Source organism: Centroberyx affinis, unplaced genomic scaffold, assembly GCF_046629955.1.
Source record: "Centroberyx affinis isolate AG114_WGS23_722 - 3 ecotype Tasmania unplaced genomic scaffold, CSIRO-AGI_Caff_v1 ptg000830l_1, whole genome shotgun sequence".
NCBI classification, from domain to species: Eukaryota; Metazoa; Chordata; class Actinopteri; order Beryciformes; family Berycidae; genus Centroberyx; species Centroberyx affinis.
In genome coordinates, this window is record NW_027279429.1 from 48,680 (window position 1) to 68,744 (window position 20,065).

Here is a 20,065-nt window from a genome sequence, read left to right on the forward strand (position 1 = left end):
CAACACAACATGGCTGGATTGCAGAAGGGACTCAGCTGTCATTAATAGGACATATTCAAGGGGAAACGTCTGATAGTCATTTGAAAGTATTCCAACTTCAAAGTTGGACTTTTCTTTTTTAATGCTGGGTCTATCCCATTTTGCTCAGTGAAGATAGAATGCACAAGCTCAGAAAAGCGACGCTGGCCTTAAATGGGATTGGTCGGTGTTACATCGCAGTAAAACACCTGTCCGCTGCAAAAATCATCAGTCGAGGTTTTGTGTGCACAGAACATGGGCAGGATCCCGGCAAGAATGAGCTGTATGATGTTATTATATCCGGAGGAGGGATGGTTGGATCCGCCATGGCATGTTCCTTGGGTGAGTGGTTCCCTCCCACTACTGTCTGTCTGCATTTGCTGTATGACACATAAACCTGTCAAAATCAGGCTGTGTTATCCACTGCTGTCCTTATTCACCCTAATCTGCATTCTACAAACAGATAGACCGAGACAGATAGAAGCCTGTACTACTTATTCTCCTTCTAAAATCTACATAAATATTTAACAATTTGGAATGTCATTTATTGTTGATAGTGCACTAGGTGACGTGTTGCCACAGAAAGAAAGCTGTAATTAACAGTAACATGGAGTCTAGTCTCAAATCTCATGACACCAGAAATGCCTAATTATTGCACACGTAAACACACACAGGCACACCACAAGATTTATATCATGTAGGCTACTCCAATAAGACTGCTTAGAATTACTCTTGCATATTTCCATAGCATAAAATAGGAGAGAGCCTAATAATATAAAGTGATTGAATGCAGAAAGTCATGTTCTTTCAGGCATGGATCCCAACTTGGAGGGGAAGAAGATTCTGCTGCTTGAAGCGGGCAACAAGAAAGTGATGGACAAGCTCCCCGACACCTACAGCACCAGAGTCAGCTCCATCAGTCCAGGCTCTGCCACGCTGCTCAGTGGTACAGTATACAGCCACACACCCTGAGACACAGAGACAGCACTATCAAATACATCTAAAAGTTTGTGAACAGGGTACAGTATAGTAGCAGTCAGTGAAAAAATTTCAGTAAAGGTAAAGTACAGGCTAATTTCTTATACAATTTATAAAATTCATGGGGCACTGGCACTACTAAAGGAGTGTTAATCTTAGTCAATGACAAAAAAGTTCTTTCTCTGGTGATCAGCGTCCTGCCTGTGATTAAACCTATTTGTGGTGCTTGACTATATAAAGTAGGCCAGGGATCAGACGCGGTCCAGTCACCAGGCTTAACAGGATCATACCTGGCTTCCATTGTCCCTGATGTGATCCATGTCACCTTGGAGTTTTCGTGACACTATTTTTTACACTATGGGTGCAATCACACTTGCAGCTCATTTTCTTTGGTCCAAACCATAGTTAAAAACTCTACTTTGCTGAATATTTGTATTTGGTTTAATTAGGTTCACACTGCCCACTTACAAGTAAACCGGGGCTTGGAAACAAAAAGTCACCTTGACTCACAAGTAGCTCGCTTTATTGGACAACCTGTCATCCTGTGAGATCAGAGATTTTGGCAGCTGGGGAGCGGGGGGAGTCAAACCTGATTCCTGTGCCTATAATCGTTATTTAAAATACATTTAAAAGAAATCTTTGTTGTAATTTACCATGTCTGGTTTTCATGCCAGTTAAGAACCCATGAAGAAATAGCTGAATATAGTCTCAGTCCAGGCTGCAGTTTGCCCTAAGTTTGCTTTTGTTATGCTAGGCTTTTTAAGAATTAGTAACTATAGTATAGAGTATAGAGTAGCTATCAGATGTCAACGTTTGTCTTGTTATAACCATGAAACCGTATGAAACAACAGTCAACCAACAACACAATTCTCTTGCAGTGCTAGTGAAAAATTTATTGACATGACGGAATGAAGGTTTTACCACTAAATACCATCAATAAATCTTTCACTAGCAATGCAAGAGTGCAGTCTGCGGGAGTTTATTTGAAAGTGTGTGCAAGGCTTTGACCTCATTGTCTCCCACTGGCACCTGCACACAGATAAGAAAAGGTGTGCAAAGGACTCGTCTTATATGCCTGAACGACGACCCGTCTCCTACACAGAGCTGCCAGACTTGGCTGCATAGCATTTAAAATTACATAATCATTTAGCTTTAGAGCTGCTACAAGTTCTCATTTTCTCACTTTTGAAATAATGCGGCTTGCTTACTATCACTCAACATAGTTTATGCTTACGTGTTAGCAAGGAACATCAGAGCAAATGATCTACCGGGAACCCATGGATGATTTTGGTGTCTATAGTATGTTCTCAATCCTTGTTGATCAACGAGACAATCTCTCAAAAATGTTGTGTTTAAAAAAAATGGGTTGGCTCTAACTAGTCTGCAACTGGATAGAGGAATACAGGTGCTGACTTTCAAACACATTCACATTACTAGACCATCAGGCCTGACTGTTGACCACAATGCTGCCAAAATCTGCCAGACAGGTCAGACTTAACCCTGATCATAGAAAGAAAGAAAGAAAGAAAGAAAGAAAGAAAGAAAGAAAGAAAGAAAGAAAGAAAGAAACCTTTTTTGCCCCGGAGGGAATTTGTCTTGCTCACAAATGAGCAACATTAAAATATTAAAATATAGACAACAAACAACATTAAACATAGGGGCACATCACGTCACAACAAATAATAAAACATAGGCATAAGTCAAATAAACACTTCTGTAAAAATGTACCTGACCAGAAATTGTGTTTTCACTTTAGGAGCATGATTAGGATTATGTGTAACACGTTGCCTTGCATCTTTGCTGAGTAAAACTTTTCAAATGCTTTTTGCACACACAGGTATCGGAGCATGGGATTACATCACAAACATGAGGTGCAAGCCCTATCAGAAGATGCAGGTATCTTGACCTTCTGCTCACCATTACATTAAGTTGCTTTTTTTAAATCTGCATTTAAGCTGCATTTCTTATATGAAAGGTGCTATACAAATAAAGTTTATTATTATTATTATTATTATTATCTGTGCAACACAGGGGTAATTACACTAGTACAGCTTTATCAATAGGTAGGAATAGTGACATTATAAAACAAACGAACAAATTTAATGTAAGATCTACCAAAAGCCCTTGTTTTTTCATATATTTATTGTTACTAGAATTTATTTTTAGAATATTTTCTGCCCTGTGTTTCAATGGATTGTATACAGTAGAGAGAGGCAGGGGACAGGAAAGGTAAGAGATGCAATGAGAGATGCAAAAAGAGGTGAAGAGATTGAGCTAAGGACATGGTGTGCACCGCAGCAACTAACTGCAACATAAAACTTCTCCCTAAATCCCTGTTTGTTAGGCAAGTTTAGTTTTCCTCATGTCTCATCTATACTTTCTAGTTTACTGTCAATGTATGTATTTCTGTCCTCCATCAATCATCTCTTACAAAATAGTACTACACAATTTGGACATTCAGCTTCCACTCAGTCATTTAGCTGAATGAACAAGCAACACAATGCCATATTGCCAGGGTATGTAATTGTTGACATTGAAATCTGGCATTCATTTTGTTCGTTCCCTTTTGCGACTTATGCATGTTCAGAAGCCATGCAAAATTCATGGCACCGCAAGCGCCAAAAAACACAACAAGGTACATTTAAAAAAAGACCCTGGCTCATTGAGAGTACTGGCTGTCTCTCTGGCCAAAGCATCACCGTGTTTATTTATTAAAGTCATGTTTGTTATGAAGAACGAATCTTTTAGACATTTTCAAATTGGTACTCCTTCCCCCGTGTCTTCTAATTATGAAGATTCATGCGAAAGACGGGAAGAAGATGAAAGATTAGGAGAGTGGTGGTCTGCAGCAAAGTGAACCGGTTTTCCGGCTGCGGGTGCAGGCTCGGCCCCCGTTGTAAGATGTGGTCGGCGTGTACCAAACACTTGACCGCAGGGTTTCTCTCTGGGCCTGCGATGTCATCTTGAAACGCTGTATGGTGATTATGGTGATATACCTCTCCCATAATACCTTCACTCTACTACTGCTGCTTCCCAGCCATATACATCTCATTGGAAAGCGTTGAGGTCAGCTGTAAATGAGATCCCTTCCATGCATTAAAATGCACTTCCAACTTAATTGTCCCCTAAGAATTAAGGGTTTAGATATGCAACATAAGGGAGAATGAGATGTTGTCATTAGGCATCCATTTGAAGAATTGTTTCCTCACATATTAAGTTGCAAAGAGCATTGTGTTGAAACCTCGCAAAGAAAATAGTAACTCAGTCTTTTCATAAATCGTATCTTTTCACCCTGCATTAAAAAAACCAAAACAATTTTGGGGTTGGTCTCAGTAAATCTTTCCTCCCAACCGCTTATCACAAGTTGCAAACCCACTGCCATTAGTGGTTTTCTGTAGGGTATATCCCCCCACTTTATGGCGAGTTGGAAAAAAGTAGTGTAGCAGCATATTACTGCAGAATGATGGGGTCTGTCACCATAGTTACAACCCATGAGAGGATTAATCTTGTACAAACACTTTCACCCCCTCATGTTTAACTGAAATGGTGCCTTGAGGGTTGAAATTACAGTAGCCCAAAACTATATCTCATTCTGCCGCTTTGGGTTGTGGGTAAATATTGACTCACTCTGTAATGTTCACAAACATGTCATTTGTTATTTGTGTTTCCAAGAAAATGTGTACAGAAATCCACATCACAAAATGGCATTTCATCCTCTGCCTCAGAAAGCTCCATTAAGCTGAAGTCAAGCGTCCAGCCAGAAGGGTGTTGGTGACCCTCGCAGCCTGGGGTTTGACGTATAGCAGGCCCTGCCAAGCTCTGACAGCAGCTAACAACTTTGATGTGTTCAGTTCAATGAAGCTGTGCTTCTCTGGCAGGCTATATATAGGGAGAGGGGATGCATGTAAGGATAGACTTGTGGACCGCAGGCATAATGGGCCTCTCATTTAGGTTTGGGATGCCTGCTCAGATGCCCTGATTACGTTCGATAAGGAGAACCTGCAGGATGAGATGGCATACATTGTGGAGAACGACATCATTGTGGCTGCACTCACTAAACAGCTGGACAGTCTCTCTGGTAAGCAAACACACGTCATTTATGATTTAAATTGAAAGGCCCACACATTAGCAGTGCTCTATATGACCTTGATTCCTATGCCATCTGGTTAATGGACACTGGGTCTGGCAGCTAATGCCATCACATTTGTTCCATCCTGTCCCCAGGTTTTGTTTATTTGTACTTTTCCCAGTGCCTGTTTTTAAAAGCTAGTTCAGCTCTTGGAGCCATCCATGTTTTTCCTGCTATTTCAATCAGGCACCGCAGCACTCAGCGCAGTGCAGAGACCCTCTGAAGACACGTGGAGTGGTCCAGTGACCTATTTAAAACTGCCATGTGCTCCTGCCTTCGCCACCTCTTAAGACACGAAAGCGCTGACAGTGTAGAGTGCTGTATTGTTGTTGACATTAGACCAACTTTTGTGAGGTTCGCAAATAAAACCCAGCTCTGCGATGTGCTTGACAGTTAAACTGGCATATTTATAAACAGACTTTTCAACATTTTGCACCAAACAACAGATGTGTGGTTGCTGCACGTTTTGCCTCATGTGCCTCGCGTTTGTCCTCTTCTTTCTCTCTTCTCGTTTTAGCCGTGGTGTTGTTATTCTCTAGATGCACTACATGAAAACCGTGCTCCGCGGCAGCTGGTTTCAATGTTACTTTGCTCTCCAATCATTGCAAGCCAATATTTGACACTCGTGTTCGGGAACCAGTAGTCGATCTGCGGATGGGCCGCGCTCCAAGTCGGCAAGAGCAAGCGTAATTCAGGATCCTTTCATGTTTGGGATGACCGGCTACTGATATTTTAGGAAGTTTTAGTGCAAAACCCAACAAGCTGGCAGCATGTGCAGAGTGTGGCGTGGTGTGCTTGTAGATAAACACTATTAGTCAATGCAATGTGGCAAGCCAAGACCATTAAGAAGATTGTCAAATGTGAGCTTCGGCAGCTAGCCTCTGCCAGGGAGGAAAACCAGTGGTGTTTTATGAGGTGGTTTATAGATCTTCCACTGCCTCGCTCGCAGCCAAACCATACTCGCTCTTTTTGTAGGAAAAAGTAGCAAAGCACTGATTTAGTGTGTCCATTTGTGATGATACACAGGACCTCTCCTGATCCCTTTGTTATGACAAAACAGGCGCACCAGGATGAGAGTGGGCCATTCTATTTAGAGAAACACAGCCTTTTCCTTTTCTGCAGCCTTTGTAGTCACCAGCTCTCTGTCCCGGTTCTGTCAGATAACGTGCAGGTTAAGTACAGGTCCAAGGTGGTGAAGTATACCTGGCCCATGTCCCACCAGGCGGCTGACTCCATCCCCTGGGTCCAGGTCACCTTGGCCAGCGGTGAGACCCTGCAAGCCAAGCTACTGGTCAGTTTACATATACGGATGATATTGAAAAGAGACTGCATCTAGATTGTGCTTTTGGTTTTGAGTGTTTTCCTCTATCTCATCTGGGTGGATATTATTTTTCAGATTGGCGCCGATGGACCAAACTCAATGGTGAGGCGGGAATCAGGGATACCCACAGTCAAGTGGAATTATGACCAGTCTGCTGTGGTTGCTGTGCTGCACCTATCAGAGGTATAAACAACACACACACACACACACACACACACACACACACACACACACATATACACACGACTTAACTGATCATTATTTACTATAATGTGTGCATTGCATCAATCCCGTTTTTATTATATGTAACTTATCTTTTTATTTCACACACAAACACTTAAGTAAGATCTATGTTCTATAGTAAGCTGGCTCAGTATTTTACTATGATGGTTGTTTTCATTTCGCATCTGTCAGCCTGCAAAGAACAATGCTGCACAGCAGAGGTTCCACCCAAGACCCATCATAATATCTTGTTTTTATGTGCAGTATATGTAATTAAAATCTATGCTATACAATAAGTTGCCGCAGAATTTCAGTATGATATTTAATTTAATTTATTTTTATGTGTCTGTCAGCCCACAGAAAACAATGTCGCGTGGCAGAGGTTCCTCCCAACAGGACCCATAGCGATGTTACCGGTAAATTATCTACATCATTTGCTAGTTGTGCAGTTGTTCTTAGAAAATGTCCATCCGTTACCTGAGGATATGATAAAGCATTGGTTTCCGTGTCCTGTGCCCTGCAGCTGTCCGACACAGAGAGCTCTCTGGTGTGGTCGACCAGCCACCGCCACGCCGAGGAGCTGCTGGAACTGGATGAGGAGAGCTTTGTGGACGCCATCAACTCTGCTTTCGTAAGTCTCACTGCTGACTTCACCTGCACTGAACCTCTGTTTATTAGATAACTGGTACTGTAAAGACCAGAGTCAGATTCAACAACGGGAGAATTTAATTCTAAAATGAGATCTAAAAAAGAAAAGGTGACCACTACTCCTATGAAAATTAAAAGTAGTAGTAGGTAGTTTTTGCAAGAATAATAGCTTAGAATGTGTTTAGTTGACCAAATGAATACTTGAACTGCCTGGGTCTTCTGTATTTTAGATATAGTAAACAATGAACTTCAGGTAATTGATTTTTTTTTATTCAAAATGGATGTAAAGCATTTTGAGAAATGGACTTCTCAATCATTAGACAAAGAACAAACCAAAGAGAAGAAAAAGGAAGATGTTGCGACATGTGTATAATCCTGTATATTTATGACATGGATTCGTATTGGATTTGTGTTTTCGTAGCTCATACAAATAGATTTGTCCCCGTTTTTCCCACACACTACAATGCTGATATTTCACTGTGGGCACAATATACCTATCCATTTTTTATGTTTGGAGAAACTCCCTTTTCCCAAGCTGGCTATTTTTACTAGGCCTGCTGATGGACGGGGTCACCACGGTTGAGTCACGTTTGGTTTCAGGCCTGGTTTGCTAATTAAACCTGTGGTCTCCCAGTGTCGACCATTACTGCATGGAATGTTTTTCAAACAGAGCTAATTCAACTGCATGGCCTGGCCGGCATCTTCTTTTAATTAGCCCAGCTCCCGAGGCTCTGCCAAACCAGTTAGTTAGGGAGGGGAAAAAAAGCACTTTCGCTGGCCTGTAGTTCAGCTTTGCTCCTTTGTCAGCTAATTTCTTTGTCCACTCAAAAGAATAATGTCTTTGTTTTCTCTCTCTTCTGGCCCCTTCTCGTTCTGCGTGGATCTGTCCCCCCCCACCTGTCTGCTCTGCCTGTCTGTGTGTTGCTGTGACAGTGGAGTAATGAGAACCAGTCCGAGCTGATTGAGACGGCCGGCTCTCTTTTCCGCAGCGCCCTGTCAGCCCTCATGCCATCTGCTGGCTCAGCCCGCCAGCTCCCTCCCAGTGTGGCGGGGATCGGCCCGAAGAGCCGGGTCATGTTCCCGCTGGGCATGGGTCACGCATCAGAGTACATTAGGCACCGGGTGGCTCTCATTGGGTAAGGCAGTAACACCTAGAGGAGTGCCCCACTGATTCAGATATAACACACACACCTACTTTGATCCTACACTGTAAACAAAATCCTGTATGTTGATGCATTTGCATGGTGAAGGACTTGTGTGTGTGTGTGTGTGTGTTTGCAGGGACGCCGCCCACCGTGTTCACCCCCTGGCGGGTCAGGGAGCCAACCTGGGCTTTGGGGATGTGGCTTTCCTCACACAGGTCCTCAGCCACGCAGCCTTTAATGGGAAGGACCTGGGTCAGTGAGAACTCTAAACAGACAGTGCTGCAACCATAGCCAGTGGTTTCCCCTAAGCTCTTTTCCATAGCCCCAGCTCAAACGCATGCTGTTGATCTTGATTATAAAAAGAATTTATTTGATGTTTTTCTGTCCATTCTGCCAAGAACTATATGTATGTTGCTTTTCATAAAAATGAAAATCCCATCATGTGATATTGTATTTATTTTTTTTCCCTCTGCTAAATGGTCTGTTTTGAAGTCAAAATAGCGCCAGTGTATTGACTTCATGCAGAAAACACATGAAAGACATACACAGGCTTAAAGCACTGGAAACCATGCTCAGAATTTTTAACCCTCAGTGTTGTGTTTTGTGTGTGCAGGAGCGATGCAGCACCTGTTAGAATACGAGACCGAACGCCAGCGACACAACCTGCCCATGATGGCTGCCATAGACCTCATGAAACGCCTCTATTCTACTAACGCTGCTCCTGTGGTTCTCCTACGCACCTTCGGTCTGCAGGCCACCAACATGCTCCCACCGCTAAAGGTAAGCTCTCCCTCCTCTCTTAGCTTTTACCTCTATCACACCACAGTGAGCCTCTCTTCCCTGGTCCATAGTCAACACACAGGCCATTCTCTGTGTCACTCAGAAAACATCAGCCACCTGTCAAACGTAAGCCCCACCCCGCTTCCACCCTCTCTTCTGATTACATGGAGCTTTACTTCAGCGGTGTCTATAATTTCCATGGTTCTGAACCTACTACTATGGCATCTATGTTTAGCCCCAAATTTAGTGTTACCAGAAGTGTGTGGGTGGGGTGCAGGGCTGGCCCTGGGGCAGCGGACAGCGGTGTTGGCTTGTGTTTTCACACCCCTTTTATTACAGACCACTCATGTGAAATGGCTTTATTCCCTACTAAGTGATTCAGACCAAAGCAACAGTAACTGGTTGTAAAGGCATTTCACTATGGAGGCACAAAGTTTAGCTTGACATTTTTTCCATATTAAATGTTGTGAGTTTACAGGTCTATACAGCTTGTATAGAGGTTTGCAGTGCCACACACTTGTAACATGCTGTGAGTAAGCATGATTAAATGGATGCAGAGTTTTTAGGTGATCCCTTTCACTTTTGCCTCTACAGGAGCAGATCATGGCATTTGCAAGCAAGTGATGCATTTGTGCATCGGTGCATGCAGTGGCTGTTGGTGGATCTCCAGTGACTGTATGCTATAGTGGCTTTGTGGATGGAATGTAAAAGTGTAAATTAATAAAGATTTATTTTACTCTTTTGTGTTTCTTGTTATAACGTTTCTTGAGTAACTGAGACCAGAGCCTTCACTTCTGGTAAAATTCTATCTTAAAAATGTGCTTTGGTGCAAAATATATCCACGTCAACAAATAGTTTGCCCAGAGAATATCTGAAAGAAATGAAAGACATATGAGGAATTTTGGTATATTATGATTAAAAGACTTATATTAGTATAGTATTTTGCACACAGTACTCTGTATTGCAATAGGGAAAACCTTGAAACCATGACATGTATTATCCTAGGAACTACAGCTTGTTCATTTGTTCTAAATTATGTGAAACGTTTGTAATTCATAAATGGAGGATGCATGCAGACTTTATTCAGTCACAATGTCAGAAATCAGATGTTTGAATAGTTTGAGAAAATTATTTTCTGCACAAACTGAAGATTAAATCCAAGTTTATTTTTGCTTAAGACCCCAGAGTTCTGATGTGCACCCTATAACATTTGTTTACAATTGAACTTTGTCTGTATAAAAAAGTATACATGTACACAGAGCACATTTTACACATTTTATTAAAACATGTATAGTATACAACGTATTTCACTGACATGGTTTTCATAAAACAATTTACATATGTCAGTCATCAGGTGATGCAACTGATGAACATAGAGGCATTTCTGAGCAATTGTGCAGCATTGAGTTTTTTTGCAATGTAAAAGCAGTTTGTCAAAGTACTTCACTAATAAAAGTTTACATTATGGTTTATATACAGCAGTAGTTATTGAACATGTTGAATACTGAAAAGACAGCAAAGGCATGGCTTGGAGAGCAGTTACACAGAATGTTCAAAAGTTATATGGACAAAGATTATTAAAATACTCTATAATTAGATAATCTTTCAGTTATTTAAATATTTGTACAGTTCACAAAAAAAAACAAGACAAAAGGCATTTAGTGTTATTTGTGTTTTGGACCAACCAGCTACGTACCAACAAATCAAGCTGTCATGGGTTTAAGATTTAGCATAATTTCTGTTTTCAATTTTTGTGTTTTATGTCTGTAAATGATGTTGCAGGATACACTAGCTAACCCTGATGACAGGTTTTTCCATTGCAAGTCTAAAATATACTGTAGTTCAGACTTGGGGGCACTGCAATTTAGCCTTGCTTGATAGGTGTGTTCCACTTTAGACAAGACAAATATACATGGCTGAACTTTAAAATACAGGCATTCACTTCATACATGTAACAGCTATGCAACACACACTGTGAGACTTGTCTCTCCACAGTGCTTTCTTAGCCCCCCTGAGTCATGGCGAATCCAACACTCCTTGATGAATATTTACAACTCTGTAGACGACATCAAAGCAACAGATCATGTCTTAGCTACAATATCTGCAATTAAAGTGTTATGTGCAAAGTTGGAGGAAAAGAAGCTTTTTGATTGTCAACTGCTATTTCTAACGATGTCTCACGCTCATCTAGCATCTTCTAAGGGCAAATGATTTTTCAGAGGTCCTGTAGAACAATTTACTACTTAGATGAAGAGAAGATTGATTTGTAAGCATTTAGAAAAGCAACTAACGGTTGCATTTCCTGCAACCAGTCTTTTTTCAATAAGTCCACTGTACTGTACAGTGCACACCAGGACCACAGTAAGCACCAAAATTCCCTATATACCATGACTGGCTGTATTGCTTCTTAACTACCCTCTACACAATTACAGGTAGGTGAGTAAGACATTTCAGATCAGACGCCCATAAAGACGCCAAAATGTAAACGCTTTCCTTTACAAAAATAAAGTCAGCTCACCAATTATGGGCTTAACATACAGTAGAAATAGCTGGCCTTATAAAAATATAGTGATTTATTTTTCAACAGTTCTTGGCGTTTTCGCAGGGTGCTGAGGTTGAGGAAGGGAGAGGGGTACTGCTGAAGGAGCGTGGTGGGACCGGGTGTGTCTGTGAGGGAGGGGCTGATCGAGGGTGGATGGAGGAAGGGGAAGCCCCACAGTGACAGGCTGTCCCTCTCAGTGCCTGCTGCAGTGACAGTGAGCTGTCCTTAGTGGATGTTGAGGTTACGGAAGTGGTCAAAGGTCGCCCCCAGGGCCCAGCTTGTCTCCACATTGTTCACCTTCTTGGCTAGCTGTTGAGCAGAGAGTAAAGAGTATCTCCATTAAATCATAACCAAAGAGAAGCAAACAATTGTCACATAGATCTATTGTCACATAGATGATGATTATGAAACCTCCCCAGACATGATTAAGTTTTATGATACATGATAAATGAATAAAAAAGCCTTTCTTATTTCAGGCATTGTATCTCTTTGCCTAGCCTGTCTCCCACATCCATTGTCCCAAGTCACCTGGGAATGACTAGCTCACCTGCAGCACAGTGTTGTCCTTGAAACCAAAGCCCTCCTTTAGCAGACAGGTGATATAAGTCATATCCATGCAGAGGAAGGGGCTGATAGCACGGTACTTGGTCATCTTGTTGCACACTGCAAAAACAACAAGCCACAAGCTTCAGACAAAACATTAACACAGTTTTCACGTACCACTGACAGAAAACAAAAAGGCATTTGACTGAGACACCTTGTTGCAGCACATGATGGAATCATGTTCCACCTAATAGTAAAAAACACCTTTTCTAACCCCTATGCTACATGATTAAAAGATGACCTTTCTGTTGTTTGGCTGAATAAACAGGGAGGTGCGAGGAGAATGGCTGAGGGTCAGCACAAGGCTGATGGTGGGTGGCAGTGTTAAACAGTCTTGTACACAGTGTGTTTGAGTATGTGTCAGCCCCCAGGTGGTGTGTGGCTGTCAGGTGCCCTCCTGCCTGGGCTAGACAGACATCTTCAGCTCAGCTGCCAGCCCAGCCTGAGCCAGACCATGTGACAGTGTTCTCAACACAAACAGCCTTATATAACACACCAACTCATTCCTACTTGCTATAAATCTGGCTCTACATGGACATTACCAGTGTCACACACCACCTGATGAGCATGCAAGGGCATTTTATAGTGATGTCAATATATATATTGGAAAGCCTATAAATTTGTGTTATGATCGGTCTCCATCCATGAGACTTTTAACAAATAATGTATTATATGTTATGTGCCAAGATATGCTGTGCCAATTTGGCACAGTTGTGCCAAGGTATTTGTGCACAAACAAGGTTTAGTGCTTGTGTCAATGTTTTGCAGGTAGATTTAGTGGTTAAAAGACATGTGAAGCCATGTAAGATTTTTGGTTTCTAATAGAACCACAGTTTATCCAGAGAAGAAAATATTTGACTCTCACCTTCCTTGGCTCTCTTCTTAAAATCCCTGACTTCAACTACACCACCTCGACTGCCATCTGTGAGGGAAAAAACACAACATAAATACCTATTTTCTGCAATACATGACAATTTACTTGAGAGAAAATGATGCTGGAGGGTGACTCTGTTCTCTGTGCCCACTCACCAATGAGACCTGACTCCACAGCTCGGTCAAAGTAGTAGGAGAAAGCGTAGAAGATGCTGCTGCCCTTCACTTCATAAGGCTGGTGCACGATTCCCTTGATTACTTTCATCACCTCATAGTAGCACAGCTTATAGCCTGCATAGCCTGAAGACAGAGAGAGAAAATGTAGTTTTGTCAAATTATTTAACTAATATTGAAAAACAGAGGAGTAAAGGAAGGGTGAGCTGAGGATGCATGGAGGCGGTGCAGGACGCATTGCAGTGGGGAGAGCCTGGAGCCTCAGTCTGAGGTCAGACAGAGGTTGAAGCCGGGGGCTCACCAGACAGTTATCCAAGGGAAGCCCCAGAAGGACCACTTTCACACAACCCATGGGACTGGTTGGCTCGGTTGAGCCAGCAAAACCATGTGCTGACAAGAGCGGCACTTAGCACGGCCCTGTTGGGCTGTCTATTTTTACCACATAATTGTGAGCGGTCAAGATCAAGCCGCTCGTTACACAGAAAAATAACAGCTCGGGGACTAGCCCAGTATCTTTTGGCTACTTGACTGTGGTATGGGAGTGACTGCCTTATTTGTGCAGTTAACTGACAGTTTTCTTTTCATTTAAATACAAGGTTGACTGCAGTATAATTGTTCAAGAGGGAAGGCAGAGAGTGAGAGGATGACAAAACATGTGTTTGGCGCCAAGGTCCCAGAAACTCCAGTGGAAAACTGTTCTCATCTGAGACTGTATTGTACTATATTCTATTGTGTCCCAGAGCTGGGAAAGGAATGCAGGGATTACTGGATCCAAGGAGCTGGGAAGGCAATCAAAACCTCAAAGTACTTTAATCTTACCGTCTGGAATTCCGCTAACTTTGTAGGTGCTTCCTCCAAAAGTCACATCCTCTGTGAACTTCTTGGGTAGGCAGGAACTAGTGAAGACTTTCCAATCTAGACCTAAGAGAGTAAAAACAAGAAATTAGTGTGCCATCTTCCATTGTACAAATCTATTCATGAATGATCTCTCTGACACAGAATACAAATATACAGTTGATAAGAGGCACTGGATACTCTACCATCAGCTCCTAGTGCTCCAAGAGTTGCCAGTCGGGCCGCATACAGTCCGTTTCCAAGGTAACTATGTGAGGATGAAATACATTAATGAAGGCAATGCATGAGGGTTTTTTATGTTTATATCAGCACATTCAACACTACTCCACAAAATAATAATAGGTGTGATTTTTCATGGCCAAAAACAACTCATACCAGGAGGATACAACATCCGCTTATCTATTATTTACCTGTGTGTGTAGAGTTGATATGTGTGGTTGAACATGTTGAATCTTGCAATGTAACTGGGTGGAGCAGAGAAAACTGTTTTCTGTTGGACCAAAAACAAATGTTTAGTGGTGTGTTGTTAGTAACACTTATCAGCATTTTTCAAATATATTTATTCACCAAATTACATGTTTTATTCACCTTTGACTTGGGAAGGAAAGTGATCTGTGTAGATCCTCCACCCAAATCCAGGATCCCCACTGTCCTCTTCGTGTTGGAATAGAGGTGACCTAAGGCAAACAGGCAGAAAGTTAACATCACACTTAATATAGAAAACTTGAGGGTGCAATCCATCATCACTGCTGTAAACAGAGTATACTGTATGACCTTGTGTTTTAATCGCCCACTTTATTTAGAATTCATTCATTTTACCACCACCAGTGTCAGAATGATGCATGCTTACAGATATTACCACAAGTGTGCAGATCTTGTCTGCGCCCACCAAGAAGGAAAGGACATTTTTTGTTTAAAACTCAAGGTGGGTTTTTAAATAAATTTGATGTTACATTAGCAGTGTAAAATGTGAGGAGATATATTGCTTGTTATTGCAAGCAGATTGGGGCCAACGATTCAAGTTTACAACCTCAGGCAGGAGACAAGAGTCTTTCACTGCCGGGCGTCTGTTTACACTGGAGCCTCAGATATGAGCCTCCTGACCACTAACACCACCGTAGCAAAACACAAGCAATGTCTTACCTGTGAGGAAGTTCACTGTGACCCAGGCAAGGATTCCTAAAAGAAGCACATGGAAGAAAATCTCTGCATTAGTAAAACCCTGAGAAGTGACTGCTATTCATTACAACTGACCTAAGAAACACAGCTAAACTGACTAATGCTTTGGTCTAGCTTTGTTTCATTAGGCTGATATTAAAGGAGCAGTGTTGGTCTAACATGTAGGATTGCAGACCAGCCCAGGTAATTACAATTGTCTCAGATGTCAAGTTATTGCACTCATAAACTGAGGATAATGAATGGCACATACTGTATGATGAAACATAACTTAGTGAGGGTGTCTTAATGAGTGATGTGGAGGATCATGTTAAATTATTGGGCGTGGGACAGCAACTCAGACAAGCATATTTAATTGTCCCAACGAGGTAGCAACAGACCTCTTGTAAAAAGACTTTTATGAGAGCAGTATTGGTAGATACATCCTAAGTGAATGAGGCAGTCCAAGCACCTGGTCAGACAATACCTCAGTCAACCTAACCCTAACCACAATTAACCACTTTCTAACAGAAAATGAAAAACTTGTGTTTTGCATACTGAATACACACTGGTAACATTACAGATGACCTACCTTCATTTGTCCCATTCATGATGGAGACGCTATTGTTTGGTACAAAGAAAGGGGACTCCTGAAATACCTCTCGCACCTGTGGAAAGGATGCATTCACATTTCATTATCATTTTTCACTGACCATGTGTTAAACCTATGCTGCTGTCCTAACCTACACAACCCAGTACTCTGCTTATGTTAGGATCCAGTCTATCTAGACTCTCGCAGACAAACTGTGTCTGTTCTGTCTTCGAGTGGCAGATCGCTCAGCCACAAGCATGGTTGGAACAGTAGCCTAGAGTTAATAATTTAAATGACAAATATGGCTTCTCCACACAACCCCAGAACAGCTGTTTTTTGTAAGATGATAGCCACCAAATGGGCAGACTTGCCCTGTTTTCCTTTTTTCAAGGAAACTTGTAAGCACTTAGTGGTTTCTCATCCCGCTCCTTGGCGGGACGGGTAGTGTTCGTGCCAAACTGTCTGAGGGTAGAGAGAAAACGTGCCTCACCTCATCCAAAAGAGCATTGGCATTGGCTTCAGGCAGCAGACGCAGACCGGCTGTGGCTTTCAGGACCACTGGGGTCCGCTTCCAGTCCTCCTCTGGCACTGTCTTCTTCGCGATCTTCAGCAGCTGTCGGACGGTGTTGCCACCCTGAAGAGGAGACAGCAATCAGTTACTACCAGCACAGTCAACACGTAATGACATAGGATTCACCAAGAAAGAAAGAAATAATAAATTAATGAATGCATGAATGAATGAATGAATGAATGAATGAATGACATTTCCTAACCAAAACACTTTATTCAATGATGAAAGTCTTTAAAAACATGTCCTCTAATCATCTGGCAGTAAAATTGAAGGTAAGGGCAGAAGTCAAGACAGCAGTGGGTTGTAGTGACAGATCAGCAGGAGGCATTCTTGTAATTACATAGTCCCTACATCATATGAACCCAACCCAGAGAAAATCCTAGTGGTTTGGTGGTTTGCAGACAGTGGACAACTCCCTAATACCTGATCATTAATCACGAGTAATGGCAGAACAGGCATACATACCTCTTCGGGGTTGTCTCTGTAAGCAGACAAACCGGGCTTCACTGCATGGTACATTTCATTGTCCAGGACCGGCAGCTCCACTAGAAGAGAAGTGGGTGTCAGAGAACACATCATACACCAGACAGCTAACAGCATGGGGGGAAAAAACGTATTACTTGCAACATCAGTAAATGTAATTGCACAGCATTCCTTTTACAACTCATAATATGTATAAATCCAGATGCAATTTTAGCAGTGTGCTTTAGTTGAGTAGCGCCCTCATAGATGAGTCAGACGGACAAATTAAAAGTGCAGCTCAGCTACTTTTAGACTGTGTATTGCCCGTGCTCTCTCCCCACCCTGCCGGTGCATGTTTGTCTTTACACCACACAGTGAATGACCTAACAGCAACAAGCAGACACACTGGGAGCCGGTAGCATGTGAAGCCCTGTTGGAGGCTGAGAGAGAGAGTGAGGGGAACACTCACCTGGGTCTTTCTGGATGAACTTATAGATGTGGATCCTGGTGCCGGTGCTCCCAGCGTCGAACATGATCCCATAGAAAACCCGGCTCATGTTGACAGGTGGGGAGGCTTCGGGAAGCGCCTGGAAAACCTCAGGTGGGTGGTAAGGCTCAGGTGCGGGATGCAAGACTTCAGGCACCGGGTGGAAAGCCTCGGGTATGGGGTGGAAAGCGTCAGGTGCTGGGTGGAACACCTCGGGGATCTCGGGGTAGGTCTGGACATCGGGCTGGGAGGCTTCAGGCACCGGGTTGGAGACCTCGGGCAGGAGGTTTTCCGTGTTGGCGGAGTGCTCGCGGTAGCGGTAGTGGGGGATGAAGCGGTGGTGCCGGTAGTAGGTCGCCTCCGCTAAGAGGTTCCCGGCCAGAAGCCACACGGACACAGTCAAGAGCAGACTCGGCGTAGCCATTGTTTTCACAGCCGGAGAGGAGAGAGACAGCTGGTGACTTTTCCCAAAAAAACAAAAAGCTGAGGAAAAGCCTTGGTGGATGCTGGGGTAAAGCTGTGCCTGCTCAGAGAGGCCCTGCTGTGATGAAGAGAGGCAGAGTGGATCACGATGCTCACTCAGGACTGTCCGGTCATCTGTTTACAGTATATAAAGACATAAGGGCTTGGCACGGGGCCACGCCGACAGCAGCCATCAACCAATCCTGTGGCGGTCCATCCCAGCTCCTTCCAGAGTCCCCCCTCCTGTGGGAGCTGGAGGCTGGAGGCTCACTACCTGCTTACCAGCAGCATTTACTTTTTTTTTTTGTAAGATTATTTTGGGCTATATGTTTTTCCCCTCTTCATCTTTAGTGGGTAATTTGGAGCCAAAAATCCCCCTAAAAGAAGAAAAAGGGATTTATCAAGACATCAAAATGAATGGCTCACACAGAAACTTAGAGCAATGGTCTTAAAATACATTTTATGGGTGTATTTAATTAAGACTTGCAGAGTAACTTGCTTCAAAAATTCCTTCACTCTACAAGTTTTTCTACTTTCACAAGTGCTCAAATTTGGCCTCTTACCTAAATTAGCAGTGATGTAACAAACTTTCTATTTCACAGTTGACGACTTGTTAATTGGAAGCGCTTGCTTTTTATATGCACAGAAACACCAAATTAGTGCTTTGAAATTAAATTTCGCAGTTATGAATGTCATCGCTTGTGAAATGGTACAATCTCGCAGTTATGAATGTCATCGCTATAGTGAAATGTTGGTTTTAAAATGTTTACAGTTATTTTGGACTATAATTTTTACCAAGCTTAAAGTAAGGAAGGCATTATTTAAAATGCTGTGGCACTCTGTGGGGAAGACATTAAAGGGCATTAAAATCAAGAGAAACCCCAAAAGAAGATTGATGAATTATAAACTGAAAATGTAGGTCATTGTGGGGCAGAGGAGTTGCTGCATGTATTTTGCACTGCTACCTGACAAATCATCTCAGCAGCTGGAATGATGAAATGCATGTGCAGAAATGCCCCACAACCCACTCTTCATGCTACTATCATGACGTGTACAAGAATCACCACATTAGAAAACCCACTGCAGCCCTTTCACCAACCTTACTTTCAAAAAGATGTGCAAATGTGACTTGCACTCCAACTGGCATAAAAGTTAAAAGAATGTTAGCAATCATCTCACTCCCACTCATCCCTGTGTTAACCACAGGCTTTCCAAGGGAAAAATATTTGGGCACTAAGGCACGTTTCACGAGAGAATGCATGAAAAGCATGAGTGGCTGTTTCTCCGATTTAGGTGGGTGGCTGGCAGGGCATATTAAACCATGCTGTAGTGTATCAGTTAATGCATTCCCATGTAATGTTCAGAGCTCCTGGGTTCAGGGAGGGAGGCAGAGGCATCAAGGATATCCCACAGCAGTGCAGCACAGAGGACCTTACATGAACTGGGATTTGTATTGGGCTGTGATATTCTTCACCCACTGTGTATCAACAGAGGCATGGAGGGCTGAAACAGGAGGCATTGGTTGTTCAGCAGTTGAGGCATCCCCGGTAAAATGAGACCAAGCCGAACATATGCTCATACTATTTGTGAAGCTGTTTCACCTCATAGAGCGGGTGAGTGAGGCAGAAAGCGAGCTGTCAGCCTGCCCAGCCAGGAGGGTGAGCAGGGTGGGGGGGGCAGAGGTCCTGCAGATGGGCAAAAGGCAGTGCAGGGAGGAAGTCCACAGAGAGGACAATGTGGAAAATGGGAGGGTGGGGCTTGGCACCAGTGTTCACCCATCATGCCATTCCACTCCCAGGACACTCCGCTGTGCAAAGCACTGTTCCAACACTGTAATTTGGACTAAAAATATTGGACTTTCTTTCCTCCTTCCTTTTTTCTAAATACCGTGGCTACTTTTTTCAATCCTGTGGCTCACCAGAATGGTCTTTCGCCCCTATCAAAGCATGCATCCGCAAGACCTCTGACTGACTTGTGCCAGTATCCTGGTTGCCAACAGTGTGATAATGTGGTCAATCACACTGACTTCAGTAAAAACATGTCCATTA

General features: G+C 42.8%; 2 protein-coding genes across 4 annotated transcripts; one reads left to right on the forward strand and one right to left on the reverse strand.

Annotated features, from left to right (window-relative positions):
• The first annotated feature begins 1 nt into the window (after position 1).
• Positions 2-11,995, forward strand: coq6 (coenzyme Q6 monooxygenase). Of its 3 annotated transcripts, XM_071520871.1 has the most exons (12): positions 2-360; positions 830-964; positions 2,834-2,892; positions 4,948-5,074; positions 6,286-6,416; positions 6,522-6,629; positions 7,022-7,084; positions 7,192-7,299; positions 8,250-8,452; positions 8,598-8,713; positions 9,075-9,241; positions 9,836-11,992. In XM_071520871.1, the coding sequence occupies exons 1-12, from the start codon at positions 159-161 to the stop codon at positions 9,863-9,865; spliced, it is 1,449 nt and encodes a 482-aa protein (XP_071376972.1). In that variant the 5' UTR covers positions 2-158; the 3' UTR covers positions 9,866-11,992. The 3 variants fall into 3 exon arrangements, with proteins under 3 accessions (XP_071376972.1, XP_071376973.1, XP_071376974.1); XM_071520872.1 differs by lacking the exon at positions 7,192-7,299 and having other exon boundaries at positions 9,836-11,995; XM_071520873.1 differs by lacking the exons at positions 4,948-5,074; positions 6,286-6,416 and having other exon boundaries at positions 9,836-11,991.
• On the reverse strand, positions 11,961-18,124 carry entpd5a (ectonucleoside triphosphate diphosphohydrolase 5a). The gene is made up of 13 exons (XM_071520854.1): positions 17,538-18,124; positions 17,072-17,151; positions 16,526-16,669; positions 16,036-16,111; positions 15,432-15,467; positions 14,877-14,965; positions 14,699-14,778; positions 14,474-14,535; positions 14,253-14,354; positions 13,416-13,559; positions 13,252-13,308; positions 12,331-12,446; positions 11,961-12,092 (listed from the first exon to the last, which is right to left on the reverse strand). Exons 1-13 carry the CDS (start codon positions 17,977-17,979, stop codon positions 12,009-12,011), a joined length of 1,512 nt encoding a protein of 503 aa, XP_071376955.1. The 5' UTR covers positions 17,980-18,124; the 3' UTR covers positions 11,961-12,008.
• Positions 18,125-20,065: the final 1,941 nt, after the last annotated feature.

Excerpts from the sequence above, each read along its gene's own strand:
- coq6 (XM_071520871.1), top strand. The coding sequence starts at position 159 with ATGCACAAGCTCAGAAAAGCGACGCTGGCCTTAAATGGGATTGGTCGG. Across the intron at positions 361-829 it reads CGCCATGGCATGTTCCTTGG|GCATGGATCCCAACTTGGAG; the intron begins GTGAGTGGTTCC and ends ATGTTCTTTCAG. Across the intron at positions 9,242-9,835 it reads ACATGCTCCCACCGCTAAAG|GAGCAGATCATGGCATTTGC; the intron begins GTAAGCTCTCCC and ends TTGCCTCTACAG.
- entpd5a (XM_071520854.1), bottom strand. The coding sequence starts at position 17,979 with ATGGCTACGCCGAGTCTGCTCTTGACTGTGTCCGTGTGGCTTCTGGCC. Across the intron at positions 14,536-14,698 it reads TATCAACTCTACACACACAG|TTACCTTGGAAACGGACTGT; the intron begins GTAAATAATAGA and ends ATCCTCACATAG. Across the intron at positions 13,560-14,252 it reads AGTTAGCGGAATTCCAGACG|GCTATGCAGGCTATAAGCTG; the intron begins GTAAGATTAAAG and ends CTCTGTCTTCAG.